General features: G+C 43.6%; 1 protein-coding gene across 1 annotated transcript in view; it reads left to right on the forward strand.

Moving 5' to 3' along the window:
* Positions 1-17,376, forward strand: part of LOC137373880 (protein FAM98B-like) — a 66,257-nt gene that overhangs the window by 22,796 nt on the left and 26,085 nt on the right. The window contains exon 6 of the mRNA XM_068039407.1: positions 3,934-4,050. Within this exon, the coding sequence (XP_067895508.1) occupies positions 3,934-4,050 (117 nt within the window). The remainder of the gene's footprint in view (positions 1-3,933; positions 4,051-17,376) is intronic.

Raw genomic sequence — 17,376 nt, forward strand, 5'->3', positions numbered from 1 at the left:
CTAAGTGAGATTACAAAGTAATGCCCTGTTATTGGCAGTTTTAAACTGATCTAACCAGCATCTTTGCAGCAGCCAATACAACTTATTGCCATCTCTCCTCTACTTTATCTACTTCTCTCATTATTTATTAACCTGGGCCATTTATTGTACCTACTGTAGCTTAATTTCATTCCTTATCTTTGATATCAGGTGTCAATGTCCCCTTTTCAATGTCACATTTCTTCCTTTTTGTTGTGGTCTTTTCTAGAACTATTGTAAATCACTAGCTGTATTCAGATCCCATTGCTCAAAATCATTAGTAAAGCATGCACACCAAAATAAAACTACGTGTTTAATGTGGCATTCAAAATGTCCAAAGGTGTTTTGATTTTAAAGACACACAATTCCAGTTAAGCTAGAAGCTATGTGAAATTAATAAGAAATTAGCTGAAGGGGAGGAAATAATGAGTTCTTGCTTGAGGGCTAATATTGTGGTTGGTGGAAATACTGAGCAGAGTGGCTCGCTGCTGGGACCAGCATTTTCTAATTTGCATAAACAACCTGGATTTAGAAACTCAATGGAAAATGGTCAGATTTGCAAATGATAAATTAAAATAGGAAGTGAATCATAAGAGGCAGCTTAAAATGGAAATGAATTGGACAAAATATGTAAGTGGACAGAACAATAAGCCAAATTGAATGTGGAATATGTATAGTGCTGCACATGGGAAGGAAAAATATACACAGCAGGTACTGAATGAATGCTGTTGAAATAATTAACAAAGAAGTTGAGAGTAGATGTACTAAATGACTAAAGCAGAGCAGCAATGAAGCAAATAGGAGGTTGAACTGCTGAGCTGAGATTGTAGATTGTAAGCCAGGAAGTAATGATTAAACTTTCTAAGGCTTTGCTCACACTGCATACTGAGTACTGTGTCTGGTTTTCAACATCAAGAAATGAGACATTCAAGCTCTGTCAAGAGTCTAGAAAAGACTCAGATTTTGCATTCTGCAGCGAACAAACGATATTCATCATTAATGTAAAAAAAAACTGCCACAAAGTTTTAGCAGGCTGTAGAGTGCAGATTTCTTTACCAACATAAATTTGAATTTGCTGCCTTCTGCTGGAGACCTGTGGTGTCTGTCAACTGGGCAAGCGGCAGAAAGGTTGATCAGTCAGATCGAAGAATCCTCAAAGATGGCAAAGCAGGAAGTAAAAAAACAGGAAATATAAATTACATTTAAATCGGTATACAGAAATTAAAATAAAGATTGGGACATATGCATGGGGTTAAAGGAGAAGCTTAAATAGAAAAACATAAACTTTAAAACAAACTTTTAAATTCTGCAAATAACTTCTTAGGGAATGAGATTCCACGCTTATAAAATTAATTTTTTTTTTAGGGCCAGAGAGATTGTGCATCAGTAACTATGGTTTACTACACCATCCAAAACTTAGTTACTCCTGATTGAACAAGGCTTAAGTTTTTCATTGATCTTTAGTGAGCAATTAGTTTAAGTTCACGCCTCAACAGTGATTTGTGTTTATTCAGTCGGCGAAGACTGCAACAGCACAACCTGCAGAGGAGCACTGACAGCAACTTTTGGATTTCCACATTTAACTGCGTATGTGTGGATTCCAGAAGTTGCTGTCAGTTTTATCCGTAATAATGGCGAGCACTGACAGCCTGGCTGTTATAACAGCAGCAAATTTCAGTTCATTGAGTTGATCCCCAGTGTCAGGGGACCTGTGTTCTGAGGAAATACTGGAGGAACATGGGTTTTTCAGTCGAGAACAGGGGTTGGCAACATGTCCGTACACGGACAGTAGTGTCTGTGGTTAAAAAAAAAAATTGAGTCCGTGGTTGTCATCCAGCCCGCCAGTCCTCTGACTGCCAGCAGGCTGTTCGTGACTCGGCTTTGCTTGATGGCTCTCCTATTAAAGCGTGTGTCAGGTAGAGGTGGGACCTATGTCTGACAGACAGCAGACGCCTGTCTGTAATTGCTCAGTGTCTGACTGACAGCGGGCTGCCTGGGCAAGATGAGCGCTGATTGACGGTTCGTGGCCAAGGCATGCTGGGATTGGCCGTCCCTGCTGTTTTCATATGGTTCGGGGAGAGAGAGGCCGAGGGGAGAGCATGAAACGAGTCAGCACGCAGCCAGAAGCACAGAACACACAAAGAGGCAGGCAACCCTTTAAACGAGCATCGGTCCAGGGAAAATGAGGGGCAGGGGAGAGGTAGACGGACACAGACTGGGGGAGAGGGGTGGGGGTGACTAAGTCAATAACTTTGTGAAATGTCCGTGGTGCAACATGTTGGTGCCTATCCCTTGTCTGGAATGGATGAATCTGAAAAGTGATTTTGTAGAGTGATATTGTAGTTGTGGGTGTAGAAAAGGTTAACCTAAGATATTACTTCAGATCAAATTGTGGTCGTAGGGGTGGGGGGTGGCGGTGGCCGGGGGAAGACATGCTCAAACTAATAAAAGATAACATTTAGGACTGATATTTTGAAATTCTTGTTCATACAAAGAGTGATAAATGTGTGTAAACATCCGATAGTCATGGAGATGAAAACCTTGCGAACATTTTTTTAATTTGATGTTATGGAGTGCATTAGCATCTCATTGGCTGGGGAAATTAAGATGGGGAAATGGTCCTTTCTCATCTGTAATTATTTTGTGATTAGCAGTTATTTTTTAGATAGAGTACTTTGTAATGACTTTAGAACCAAGTTTTGCACTCAACGTGTGAAAAATTTGAGCAACTTTATTAGAGAACAGCTTTGGAGTAGTACCATTGCCACAAGAACTACAGCTGTTCGAGAAAAGTGCTGGCTATCTTTTCGGAGAACAAGGGATGGGTATTAAATGCAGTTGTGCCAGAATCACCTGCATTCAAAAAAAAGTTTTTATTTTAAAGTGTTGCTTGGCTGCATTAACAGAGCAACAGAGCTGCTGTTGGAACCTATGTTTAGTGTTCCCTCCGCGACATCCTGTTCCACTCCTCTGTCACCTCGTCCCCATCCCACGGCATCTTCCCATGCAATTGCAGGAGGTGTAGTACCTGCCCTTTTACCTCCTCTCTCCTCAACATCCAAGGCCCCAAACACTCCTACCAGCTGAAGCAGTGATTTACTTGTACCTTCAATTTAGTATACTGTACTTGCTGCTTGCACTGCAGTTGCCTCTACACTGGGGAGACCAAACGCAGATTGGGTGACCGCTTTGCGGAGTACCTCCACTCAGTTTGCAAGCATGACCTCAGGGTTCTGGTTGCCTGCCATTTTAATTCACCACCCTGCTCTCATGCCCACATTTCTGTCCTTGGCCTGCTGCAGCGTCTCAGTGAACCTCAGCACTTCTTCCGATTAGGCACGCTACAGCCTTCTAGACTCAATATTGAGTTCATCAACTTCAGAGCATGACTGCCTTTTTTTGATTATATTTTGTCATGTGCTGGTCTTAAACTTGTTTTTCACGTTTGTGCTTTTGAACAGAGCTGTTCACTATTCTGCCATTAACACTCTCTCTGGACTATTGCTTTGTCTTTTACTACAACTATTAGCACTCCCTTTGCCTTTGTTCCATGACATCTTTGTCATTTAATCTCTCCTGCCCCTCTGCCCTATCATACATCTTCCCTTTTGGTCTTCTTCCCCCCGCCCCCCCCCCCCCCCCCACACCCTTTTCACTTGCTCAAATTACATTTCTAACCTTTTCCAGTTCTAATAAAGGGCCACAGACCTGAAACATCAACTCTGTTTCTCTCTCCACAGATGCTGCCAGACCTGCTGAACATTTCTAACACTTTCTGTTTTTATTTCAGATTTCCAGCATCTGCAGTATTTTGCTTTTATATTCCTGTGTTTAGTGGACTTGTGTAACATGCAACAGGATTTAACTTATTTCTCTGTGAATAGTAACCTGTATTTGTATATTCTTTCTGCTCAGGAGACGCTTATGGCAATAAATGCTGCTCTCACCAGTGAGTATGAATGCCGCAGAAGAATGTTGATCAAACGTTTAGATGTAACTATCCAGTCATTCGGGTGGTCTGACAAAGCCAAGGTAAGAGTTGAAGTCTGAGAATACAGAAGATAATATACCTTGAAGAAGCTGCTTGCTTTTGCAGCCTGCCTCCCAAAATCTGATTCAATCTGTATTCTGACTTTGAAAATGGAGAACCCTATTTATGCACTGAGGAATGCACTGGACTGAAACAGTATATAAGTACTAAATAAATGCTAACAAAATAGGGTGTGTTAAAATTAATCCAAGAATGCTTAACATTTTGTCACTTCATGTTAGCATGAGAGCAGTTATTGAAATTTTTTTAATGCCTCCTGAGTAAGCGAGAGAGCTATGAATGTTGTTGCTTACTTTAAAAACTAATGTAAGCTTTGCTCCCTGCTGTACAGATTCAGTTCTTTGTTGAATCCCCAATATTTGTCTAAAGTTTCAGGCAGATGCCAGGATTCCACCTTTTGAGTGGAGTGGAGTGAGGTGGGGTTGTGGGGGAAGAGAGATGGGAAGTTTGGAGGAAGGAATTGCTCCCTGGCTATATTGCTCACCACATCTCATGGCTGGCACAAAATAGTCCTGATGAAGGCATAGGTGCAGGTCACTTGTATGTTGTCTGGAAAAGGTAGAAAAATGCATTAAATTATGCATTAGGATAAAAATCAACTTTGAATTTTTTTCTTTGGTGCAACAATGCTATTAATTTTCAGTATATTTAGAGAAAGCCCAATGCAATACACTTCTAAAGGCAGTCTTGTTTGCAAAGAAAAGTACAGTTTTTCTAAATAGAATTAAATATGTAATTTAAAATGAAAATTAAGCACTCAAAGGGTTTAAATAAACAGCTGTTCTGATATGAGAAGTTTATAATTTTCCATTACATTATAAAAAGGTACCTTCATTACCTTCCATAATAGAGGGGTCTCCTGGTGGATAATGGGAATTAACAGATAATCAGTGCTTCATTGGAATGAGAAGCTCACTGGTCAGCTGTTGCAAATCAGCGATAGGGTGACGTGTGTCCTTGTTGTATTTCTTTTTAACAAAAAAAAATTATTCAGTTACTCTGAAACTGATGAACATCATGTAACGGCAGCAGAACATGCAAAAATCCTGTTTCCCTGGACAGTAGATCAGGGCGTTCCTCTCGTTGATTTGTTGTGCTCTGTTCCCTTCAGCTGTCTCTCTAATTGCCACCATTGCCCTACAATGCATTTTACATATCGGCCAAGCAGTACCACAAGTGCACGCTGTCCAGCTGGAGTCTAGATACTGGTGAATCACCTTTCCATAATGATTATTAATGTTAATTAAAAGGGTGCTAACAATATTGTGTGCAATGTGTTGCTTAAAATTGAAGGATTTGTGCAGCCACTTGATTTAATGTGCTCCACACAATGCCATTGTGTGCTTTAAGCTGGTGTTGACTGAAATTTTTCATATAACACCAACTATTAATTTGCTCCAGAGCATCAGGATGTGGTTGGCAGTGTAGATCGTTTAATTTCATGAAGAACGTGTCATAGATTTTCTTTAAGAACACAAATCATTAATGGCCTTTTAACTAAAACCATTGTTTCACCTATCATAGCCCTAATTCCCATGCACTGCTAGTATGTGCAAATTAAAATATGACATTAGAAACAGAAACAAGAGTAGACCATTTGGCCATTTGAGCCTGCTCTGCTATTCAGTTAGACCATGATTGATCGTCTATCTCAACTGCATCTTCCCGCACCATCCCCACACCCCTTGAATCTGTAGCGGTTGATAGACTTTTGGATACTGACTTGAATATATTCTTCAAGTGAACAACCACAGCTGTTTGGAATGGAAAAATCCAAAGATTCACAACCCTATGAAGAAATTTCTCCTCATCTCAGCCCTAAATGGCCCACCCCTCCTTCTGAGATTGTGACCCCAAGTTCTAGATGCTCGAGCCAAGTGAAACATACTCCTAACATCAACCCTATAAAACTCCTTAAAAAATTTTGTTTGTAAGATCACCTCTCATTCTTCTAAACTCTAGGGAATGTAGGTCTAGTCGACACCATCTCTCCTCGGGGCAATGCCGTCATCCCAGGAATCTGTCCTGTCCACAAAAAGCAGGACAGATTCAATCCGGCCAATTACTGCTCCATCAATTTACTCTCACTCATCAGCAAAGTGATGGAAGGTGTCTTCAACAGTGCTATCAAGCGGCACTTACCTAACCCACTCACCAGTGCTCAGTTTGGGTTCCACCAGGGCCACTCAGCTCCAGGCTTCATTGCAGCCTTGGTCCAAACATGGATGAAAGAGTGGAATTCCAGAGGTGAGAGTGGCTGCCCTTGACTTCAAGGCAGCATTTGACCGAGTGTGGCATCAAGGAGCCCTAGCAAAATTGAAGTCAGTGGGAATTGGGGAAAACTCTGCACCGGCTGGAGTCATATCTAGTACAATAGAAGATGGTTGTGACTGTTGGAAGCCAATCATTTCAGCACCAGGATATTGCTGCAGGAGTTCCTCAGGGTAGTATCCTAGGCCCAGCCATCTTCAGATGCTTCATCAATGACCTTCCCTCCAACTTAAGGTCAGAAGTGGGGATGCTCGCTGATTGTAGTGTTCAGTACCATTTGCAATTCCTCAGATACTGTGCCTGCCTGCAGCAAGATCTGGACAGCATTCAGGCTTGGGCTGGTAAGTGGCAAGTAGCATTCACGCCACAAAAGTGGCAAGCAATGACCATCTCCAGTAAGAGAGAATCTAACCATCTCACCTTGACTTTCAATGGCACTACCATCACTGAATCCCTCACCATCAACATCCTGGGGTTACCATTGACCAGAAACTTAACTGGACCAGCTATATAAATACTCTGGCTACAAGGGCAGGTCAGAGGCTGGGAATTCTGCAGTGAGTAACTCAACACCTGATTCTCCAAAGCCCGTCCACGAGCTACAAGTCAGGAATGTGATGGAATACTCTCTGCTTGTCTGAACGCATGCGGCTCCAACAATATTCAAGAAGCTAGACGCTATCCAAGACAAAGCAGCCCACTTAATCGGCACCCCATCCACCACCCTAAGCATTCACTTCCTCCACCACTGGTATACCATGGCAATGGTGTGTACCATCTGCAAGATACACTGCAGCAACTCGCCAAGGCTCCTTTGACAGCACCTTCCAAACCCACTCTACCTCCTAGAAGGACAAGGGCAGCAGATGCATGGGAACTCGACCTGCAAGTTCCCCTCCAAGCTACACACCATCCTGACTTAGAAGTATATCGCCGTTTCTTGTAGCTGGGTCAAAATCCTGGAACTCCCTCCTTAACAGCATGTGGGTGTACCAACACCACATGAACTGCATTGATTCAAGAAGGCGGTTCACCACCACCACCATGTCAAAGGCAATTAGCGATGGTTAGTAAACGATACCTTTGCCAGTGATGCTTACATCCCAATAACAAATTTAAAAAAAAAACTTGGTCAAGTTTCAAAAGCTACCTTGGCCAACACTCCCCTCGTGCAGTCTGCTTTGTTCAGATTTAAGACCCTAATTTCAATCTTGGCTAAGTCACTCAACTCGATGTCCTATTTTGGCCACTTTTCCCAGAGTCCCCAGATTATTAAGTTGCCCTTTCTTATTGCACAATGGAAGGTTTAAAATGGCCTGTTCCCTAGTTAGTTTTCTAGAGCAGTATGTCGAAATACCATCTTGAATGCATTCCATGAACTGGTCCTCCACTCATTATCTGTTAATTTGGTTTGCCCAGTCTGAAGTTTAAAGTCTCCCATGATTACAGTGTTACCCTTATATGGACCTCTAATTTTCTGATTTATACTGTGCCCGACATTACAACTAATGTTAGGGGGCCTATAAACTCTTCCTATCAGTGTTTTATGCCCTTGCTGTTTCTTCGCTCCCCCAAACTGCTTCTACTATTTGATATTTTAAGATTTTTGATGATCATTAACATACTTAAATCAAATGTGAGTAAAACAATTGTCTGCAGAATTTAAAAATCAAAGCTAAATAGTTCTGAGCAGTTTGTTTCAATTATAACCTGCTCACTCTCAACGGCGTAAAACAATATTTGAGTAGCCTTAAGCTACATGGTATGTCAAAGCCAAGGTAAAACTTCTACCTGCAATGTGGTCAAGTCACCTACTGATGTCTGCAAATGTTCTCATGATGAGACCATGAATATTGGGAGTGATGGATAATAGAGACTTCGCTTTAGATGAAGAGTCTTGTGCAATGTTCTCTATCATTACTTTTCATTTTAAATTGAGAGTCCACATTTGTGCACAAAATCTTAATGTTCGAACCATAAATTCAATTAAGTAATTTTGTTTGTTTTCAATTTTCTCCGGCTATCTTCTAAAGTAGTTAGATCGTATTGTAATGTTTAATGGGTAAGGTAACAGCGTTGATATGAACGAAACCTACCTGAATGTTTAATACTCAACAGCTTGCATTTATATAGTACCTTTTAATATAGAAAAACATTCCAAGGTGCTTCAGAGGAGTGTAATCAGACAAAAATAACAGAGCCAAAGAAGGAGATATTAGAATGAGTGACCAAAAGCTTGGTTAATGAGAGAAGTTTTAAGGGAGGTGTTAAATAAGGAGAGACAGTTATGGATGGAGACATTTAGGAAGAGAATTCCACAGCTTCGGGCCTATGCAGCTGAAGGCACATCTGCCAATGGTGGGGGGAAGAGAGTGGGGAATGTAGAAGAGGCCGAGTAGGGGGACTGCAGAGCTCTTGGAGATTTGTTGGGCTCCTGGAAGGTTGCAGAGATAGGGAAGAGTGAATCCGTCAGGTGATTTGAACATGGTGAGCATTTTTAAAAGGAGAGGCCGGGAGTGGAGCGGAGCGGCGTGAAGAGGAGAGGCCGGGAGTGGAGCGGAGAGGCGTGAAGAGGAGAGGCCGGGAGTGGAGCGGAGAGGCGTGAAGAGGAGAGGCCGGGAGTGGAGCGGAGCGGCGTGAAGAGGAGAGGCCAGGAGTGGAGCGGAGCGGCGCTGTGCAGTGTAAAAGGAGAGGTCATGAACAGACAAACACTGTGGTCTGTGATTGGACTGAGAGTCTCAACCAAATGAAGGGGAAAAAGAATCTCATATAAAAAAAAAAATTCAACGTGACGTTACATGACAAGGAGGCACATGGGCTGAGTATACTGGTAAGCTTTTAATTTAAGTTAAATTAATTAATGATAATTGATTACCTTCGGGGCGCACAGTGGCGCAGTGGTTAGCACTGCAGCCTCACAGCTCCAGGGACCCGGGTTCAATTCTGGGTACTGCCTGTGCGGAGTTTGCAAGTTCACCCTGTGACAGCATGGGTTTCCGCCGGGTGCTCCGGTTTCCTCCCACCGCCAAAGACTTCCAGGTGATAGGTACATTGGCCATTATAAATTGCCCCTAGTGTAGGTAGGTGGTAGGGAATATGGGATTACTGTAGGTTTAGTATAAATGGGTGGTTGTTGGTCGGCACAGACTTGGTGGGCTGAAGGGCCTGTTTCAGTGCTGTATCTCTAAATAAATAATTAAAAATAAAATAAATGCAAGACTAGATCAATGAATTGGTATAAAAACTAAAGCCAATTTGAAGATTTATCACAAAGTTACAATCGCTGTTCAATTAATTAATGAGATCTAAGGGATAAAGTTACAGAGACATGGCAGGGCATCTCAGACCTGTGGAGTACACATCTTGTTCCATATGGGAACTCCAGGACGCTTCTCGTGTTCCGGAGAACCACGTGCAGGAAGTGTCGTCAGCTGGAGCAGTTTGAGCTCCAGGTTTCGGAGCTTGTGCGGCAGTTGGCGTCACTGCAGTGTATCCGGAACAATGGGCTGACTTTAAAGAGGAAATAGTTTGGGTACAGTTGAAGTGCGTTCCCACTAGAGGGAGAGCTAGGATGAACAAAGCCAGAGCACCCTGGGTGATGGAAGAGAGAGAGTAAGATGAAGCAGAAAAAGGTGCGTATGACAGATACGAGGTTTTTAATACAAGTGGGAACCAGGCTGAATATAGAAAGTTCAGAGGGGAAGTGAAAAAAGAAATGAGAAGCAAAGAGAGAGTATTAGAGGAGATTGGCAGCGAGCGTAAAAGGGAATCCAAAAGTCTTGTATAGGCGTGAAAATAGTAAAAGGTAAAAGAAGTGGGGCTGATTAATGATTAAAAAGGGGATTTATGCATGGAGGCAGAGGGCATGGCTGCGTTGCTTAATTTTTTTATCCATTTGTGGCATCTGGGAGTTGCTGGCAAGTCCAGCATTTGTTGCCCATCTCTAATTGTCCTTGAGAAGGTGGTGGTGAGCTGCCTTCTTGAACTGCTGCAGTTCATGTGGTGTGATACTTCCGCAATGCTGTTAGGAAGAGAGTTCCAGGATCTTGAACCAACAGTGAAGGAATGGCGAGATGGTACCAAGTCAGAACGTTGTGACTTGGAGGGGAACTTGCAGCTGGTGGTGTTCCCACGTGTCTTTCTAAGTGATAGAGGTCACAGATTTGGAAGGTGCTGTCGAAGAAGCCTTGTCGAGTTGTGACAGTACATCTTGTAGATGGCACACACTGCTGCCACTGTGCGCCAGTGGTAGAGGGTAGGGTGTCGATCAAGCGGACTGCTTTATCCTGGATAGTGTCAAGCTTCTTGAGTGTTGTTGGAACTGCACTCATTCAGGCAAGTGGAGTATTCCATCACACTGCTGACTTGTGCCTTGTTGATAGTGGACAGGCTTTGGGAAGTCAGGAGATGAGTTACTTGTCACAAAGTTCCTAGCCTCTGACCTGCTCTTGTAGCCACAGTATAAATACGGTGGTCTAGCTAAGTTTCTGATCAATGGTAGCCCCAGTTGTTGGGGCATTCAGAGATGCTAATGCTGTTGAATGGCAAGGGGAGATGGTTAGATTCTTTCTTGTTGGAGATGCTTAGTGCCTGGCACTTGTGTGGCATGGGTGTTACTTGCCACTTATCAGTCTAAGCCTGAATGTTGTCCAGGTCTTACTGCATGCAAGCAGGGACTGCTTCAGTATCTGAGGAATTGCAAATGGTATTGAACACTGTTAAATCATCAACTAACATCCCCACTTCTGCCTTTATGTTGGAGGAAGGTCATTGATGAAGCAGCTGAAGATGGTTGGGCCTAGAACACTGCCCTGAGAAACTTCTGCAGCGATGTACTGGGACTGAGATGATTGGCCTGCAACAACCACAACCATCTTCCTTTGGGCTAGGATAACTCTTGCCAGTGGAGAGTTTTCTCCTATTCCCATTCACTTTAATTTTGCCAGAGCTCCTTGATGCCACACTCAGTCAAATGCTGTTGTGATGTACTAAATGAGTACTTTGCATCTGACTTTACCAAGGAAGACGATGCTGCCAAAGTCATAGTGAAAGAGCAGGTAGCTGAGACACTGGATGGGCTAAAAATTGATAAGGATGAGATATTAGAAAGTCTGGCTGTACTTAAAGTTGATAGGTTACCAGGACTGGATCAGATACATCCGACGACACTGAGGGAAGTAAGGGTGGAAATTGTACATGCACTGGCCATAACCTTCCAATCCTCCTTAGATACAGGAGTGGTGCCAAAAGACTGGTGAATTGCAAGTGTTACACCCTTGTTCAAGAAAGATAGCAAGGATAACATCAACTACAACAGACCAGTCAGTTTAACCTTGGTGGAAAAGCTTTCAAAAATGATAATCCAGGACAAAATTGTCATTCGGTTAATTAAGGGTAAATCATGTTTATGTAACTTGATTGAGTTTTTTGATGAGGTAACGGAGAGTGTTGATGAGGGTAATGTGGTGTACGTGGACTTCCAAAAGGTGTCTGATAAAGTGCCACATAACAGGCTTATAAGCAAAGTTAAAGCCCATGGACTAAAAGGGACAGTGGCAGCATGGATACGATGTTGGCTGAGTGACAGGGAATAGAGTAGTGGTTTTTCGGACGGGAGGAACGTATATAATGGGGTTCCCCAGGAATCTGTATTGGGTTCACTGCTTTCCAGTCTATCTATATTCTGCAGTATTCTCTGACAGTCCCCTTCACTATCTGCTACTCCACCAATCTTAGTGTCGTCTGCCAACTTGCTAATCAGACCACCTATACTTTCCTCCAAATCATTTATGTATATCACAAACAACAGTGGTCCTAGCACGGATCCCTGTGGAACACCACTGGTCACACGTCTCCATTTTGAGAAACTCCCTTCCACTGCTACTCTCTGTCTCCTGTTGCCCAGCCAGTTCTTTATCCATCTAGCTAGTACACCTTGGACCCCATGCGCCTTCACTTTCTCCATCAGCCTACCATGGGGGACCTTATCAAACGCCTTACTGAAGTCCATGTATATGACATCTACAGCCCTTCCCTCATCAATCAACTTTGTCAATTCCTCAAAGAATTCTATTAAGTTGGTAAGACATGACCTTCCCTGAATGTTTGTTTGAATGTACTATATAAATTCAAGCTGTTAACATGTCATGACTGACTAGCTGTTACTATTCTATTAATCTCTTGCATATTTTTTTCCTTTCCTCTATGCTTAGGCCTAATCCTTAGTTTGTTCTGTGCCACTATTTATCCCCTCGAACATACTAACATACACATTAGGAGCAGGGGTAGGATATTCGGCCCCTCAAGCCTGCTATGCCTTTTGATGAGATCATGGCTGATCTGAATGTGGCCTCAACTCCACTTTCCTGTTCTCCACCCGCCACCCCCCCCCCCCCCCCCCCCCCCCGCTATAACACTTGACTCCTCGTTTATCAAGCATCTATCTCACTCAACCTTGAATATAATCAATGATCCAGCTTCCATTGCTCTCTGGGGAAGAGAATTCCACAGACTGACAAACCTCTGAGAAAACATTTCTCATCTCAGTCTTAAATGGGAGACCATTTATTTTTAAACTGTATCCCCTAGTTCTGGTCTCAACCATAAGTGGAAACATCCTTCCAGCATCCAACCTGTTGATTCGCCTCAGGACCTTGTATGTTTCAGTAAGATCACCTCTCATTTTTCTGAACTCCAATGGCTATAGGCTTAACCTGCTCAATCTTTCCTCATAAGATAACCCCCTTCAACCCAGGAATCAGTGAGTGAACCTTCTCTGAACTGCTTCTGAAGCAATTTTATTCTTTCATCAGTAAGGACTACTGATGGCCAGATGTGGTCTCACTAAGGCCCTGTACAGCTGTCGCAAAATTTCCCTACTTTTATTGCAAAGGGAATAGAATATCAATGACAGCATTACATTTGCCTTCCTAATCACTTGCTGTACTTGTATATTAACTTATTGTGATTCATGTACCAGGATGCCTAGATTCCCATGTACCGCAGAATTCTGTAGTCTCTCTATTTAAATAATCTGCTTTTCTGCTCTTCCTGCCAAAGTGGACATGTTTTATTCCAGCTGCCAAATTTTTGCCAGCACTTAACCTATCTTAATCCCTTTATGCCCTCTTGACCGCCTACTTTCCTACCTATCTTTGCATTATCAGCAAATTTAGATACCATACATTCGGTCCCTTCAACCAAGTTATTGATGTATTTTGTAAATAGTTGAGGCCCCAGCACTGATCCCTGTGGCACTCCACTAGTCACATCCTGCCAACCCAAAAATACCCATTTATCCCAACTCTCTGCTTCCTGTTAGCTAGCCAATTCTGTATCCATGCTAATATGTTACCCCCTACACCATGAACTCTTATTTTGTGTAGTAATTTTTGATGTGGAACCTTATCGAATGCCTTTTGGAAATCCTAGGGGAGATGGTAGTGTAGTGGTAATGCTACTGTACTAGTATTCGAGTCCCCAGGTTAATACTCTGGGGACATGGGTTCAAATCCCATCATGGCACCTGGTGCAATTTAAATTTAATTAATTAATGAACGAAAATCTGGAATTGAAAGCTAATCAGTAATGGTGACCATGAAACTACCACCAATTGTCATAACCCATCTGGTTCACTAATATCTTTTTAGGGAAGGAAATCTGCTGTCCTTATCTGGTTTGGCCTACATGTGACTCCTGACCCACAGCAATGTGGTTGACTCTTAACTGCCCTCTGAAATGGCCTAGCAAGCCACTCAGTTGTACAAAACCCCTAAACAAAAGGAATAAAACAGAATGGAACACCTAGCATTGACCTAGGCACCGGAAACAACGGCAAACCCCTGTCAATCCTGCAAAGTCCTCCATATTAACATCTGGGGGCTTGTGCCAAAATTGGGAAAGCTGTCCCACAGGCTAGTCATAGTCCATCATAGTCCGACAGAAATATACTTTGCAACCAATGTCCCAGACACCAGCATCACCATTCCTGGGCATGTCTTGTCCCACTGGCAGGACAGACCCACCAGAAGTGGTGGCACAGTGGTATACAATTGAGAGGGAGTTTCCCTAGGAGTCCTCAACATTGACTTCGGACCCCATGAAGTTTCATGGCATCAGATCAGTTGGGCAAGGAAACCTCCTGCTGATTACCACCTATCACCCTCACTCAGCTGCTGAATCAGTACTCCTCCATGTTGAACACCACTTGGAAGAAGCACTTGGGGGCGGCAAGGGCACAGAATGTACTCTGGGTGTGGGATTTCTTTGTCCATCACCAAGAGTGGCTCAGTAGCATCACTATTGACCAAGCGGGCCAAGTCCTGAAGGACAAATCTGCTAGTCTGGGCCTGCAGCAGATGGTAAGGGAACCAACAAGAGGGAAAAACCTACCTGTTGCAGATGCATCTGTCCATGACAGTATTGGTAGGAGCAACCACTGCACAATCCTTGTGACAGCAAAGCCCCAACTTCACACTGGGGATACCCTCCATCATGTGTGGTGCTGCCACTGTGCTAAAAGGGATAGATTCAGAACAGATGTGGCAGCTCAAAACTGGGCATCCATGAGGTACTCTGGACTATCAACAGCAGCAGAATTGTGTTCAAACAAAATCTGGAACCTCATGGCCTGGCATATTCCTCACTGTACCATTACCATCAAGCTAGGGGACCAATCCTGGTTCAATGAGGAGTGTAGGAGAGAATTCCAGGAGCAGCACCAGGCATAGCTAAAAATGAGGTGTTAGCCTAGTAAAGCTACAACATGGGACTACTTTCATGCCAAACAGTGGAGGCAGCATGCAATAGTAAGAGCTAAGCAATCCCACAACCAACAGATCAGATCTAAGCTCTGCCGTCCTGCTGTATCCAGTTGTGGATGGTGGTGGACAATTAAACAACTAACAGGAGGAGGCGGCTCGACAAATATCCCCATCCTTATTGATGGGGGAGTCGAGCATATCAGTGCAAAAGAAAAGGCTGAAGCATTCGCAACCATCTTCAGCCAGAAGTGCCAATTGGATGATTCATCTTGGCCTCCTCCTGAGGTCCCCAGCATCACAGATGCCGGTCTTCAGCCAATCCGATCACTCCACGTGATATCAAGAAACGACTGAAGACACTGGATACTCCAAAGGCTATGGGTCCTGACAACATCCTGGCTGTAGTACTGAAGACTTGTGCTGCAGAACTAGCCGCTCCCCTGGCCAAGCTGTTCCAGTACAGCTGCAACTGGCGTATGCCCGACAACATGGAAAATTGCCCAGATATATCCTGTCCACAAAAAGCAGGACAGATCTAACCCAGCCAATTACTGCCCCATCAGTCTACTCGCGATCATCAGCAAAGTGATGAAAAGGGGTCGTCGACAGTCCTATCAAGTGCCACTTAAACAGCAATAACCTGCTCACTGATGCTCAGTTTGGGCCAGGGCCACTCGCCTCCTGATCTCATTACAGCCTGGTCCAAACTTAGACAAAAGAGCTAAACTCAAGGGGTGAGGTGAGAGTGATTGCCCTGGATATCAAGGCAGCATTTGACCGAGTGTGTCCTCAAGGAGCCCTAGCCAAACTCAAGTTGATAAGAATCAAGGGGAAAACTCCACTGGTTGGAGTCGTACCTAGCACAAGTTGATTGTGGTTGTTGGAGGCCAATTATCTCAGCCCCAGGACATTGTTGCAGGAGTGTTTCAGGGTAGTGTGCTTGGCCCAACCATCTTCAGCTGCTTCATTAGTGACCTTCCATCCATCATAAGGTCAGAAGTGGGGATGTTCGCCGATTGTACGATGTTCAGTACCTGTCACAACTCCTCGGATACTGAAGCAGTCCGTGTCCATATGCAGCATTACCTGGGCAACATTAAGGCTTGGGCTGATAAGTGGCAAGTAACATTTGTACCACACAAGTGCCAGGCAATGACCATCTCCAATAAGAGAATCTAACCATCTCCCTTTGACATTCAATGGCATTACCATGGAGCAACCATATAAATACTGTGGTTACAAGAGCAGGTCAGAGGCTGAGAATTCTGTGGCAAATAACCCACCTCCTGGCTCCCCAAAGCCTGTCCACCATCTAAAGGCACAAGTCAGGAGCGTGCTGGAATACTCTCCACTTTCCTGGATGAGTGCAGCTCCAACAACATTCAAGAAGCTCAACACCATCCAGGACAAAGCAACCCACTTGATTGGCGCCCCACCCACCACCTTAAAGATTCACTCCCTCCACCACCAATGCACAGTGGCAGTAGTGTGTACCATCTACAAGATGAACTGCAGGAACTCACCAAGGCTCTTTCGACAGCACCTTCCAAACCCGCGACCTCTTCTACCTGGAAAAAGGGCAGCAGATGCATGGAAACACCACCACCTGTAAGTTCACCTCCAAGTCTCACACCATCCTGATTTGGAAATATATCGCTATTCCTTCACTGTCGCTGGTATCAAAGTCCTGGAACTCCCTCCCTAACAGCACTGTGAGTGTACTCGCACCATATGGACTGTAGTAGTTCAAGAAGGCAGTTCACCATCACCTCAAGGGATGGGCAACAAATGATGGCCTTGCCAGTGGCGCCCACATCTCATGTAACAATATTTTTTTAAAAAACACATCTGCAGGTTCCCCTTTATCCACGTTACTTATTACTTCCTCAAAGAACTCTAATAAATTAGTCAAACATGATTTCCCTATCACAAACCATATTGACTTTGCCTGATCGTATTGTGGTTTTCTAAATGTCCTGCTATAACCTCCTTAATAGATTCTAGCATTTTCCCCATGAGAGATGTTGGGCTCACTGGCCTATAGTTTCCTGCTTTCTCCCTTCTTTCTTGAATAGAGGTGTTGCTTTAGCTATTTTCCAATCTGCTGGGACCTTTCCAGAATCTAGGGAATTTTGGAAGATCACAACTAATGTATCTACTATCTCAGCAGCCACTTCTTTTAATACCCTAGGATGTCGGACATCAGGTCCTTTAACTCAATAGTTTTCCCAGTATATCTTTTCCCTGGTCATTGTGATTTTTTACAGTTCTTCC

Source organism: Heterodontus francisci, chromosome 9, assembly GCF_036365525.1.
Source record: "Heterodontus francisci isolate sHetFra1 chromosome 9, sHetFra1.hap1, whole genome shotgun sequence".
NCBI classification, from domain to species: Eukaryota; Metazoa; Chordata; class Chondrichthyes; order Heterodontiformes; family Heterodontidae; genus Heterodontus; species Heterodontus francisci.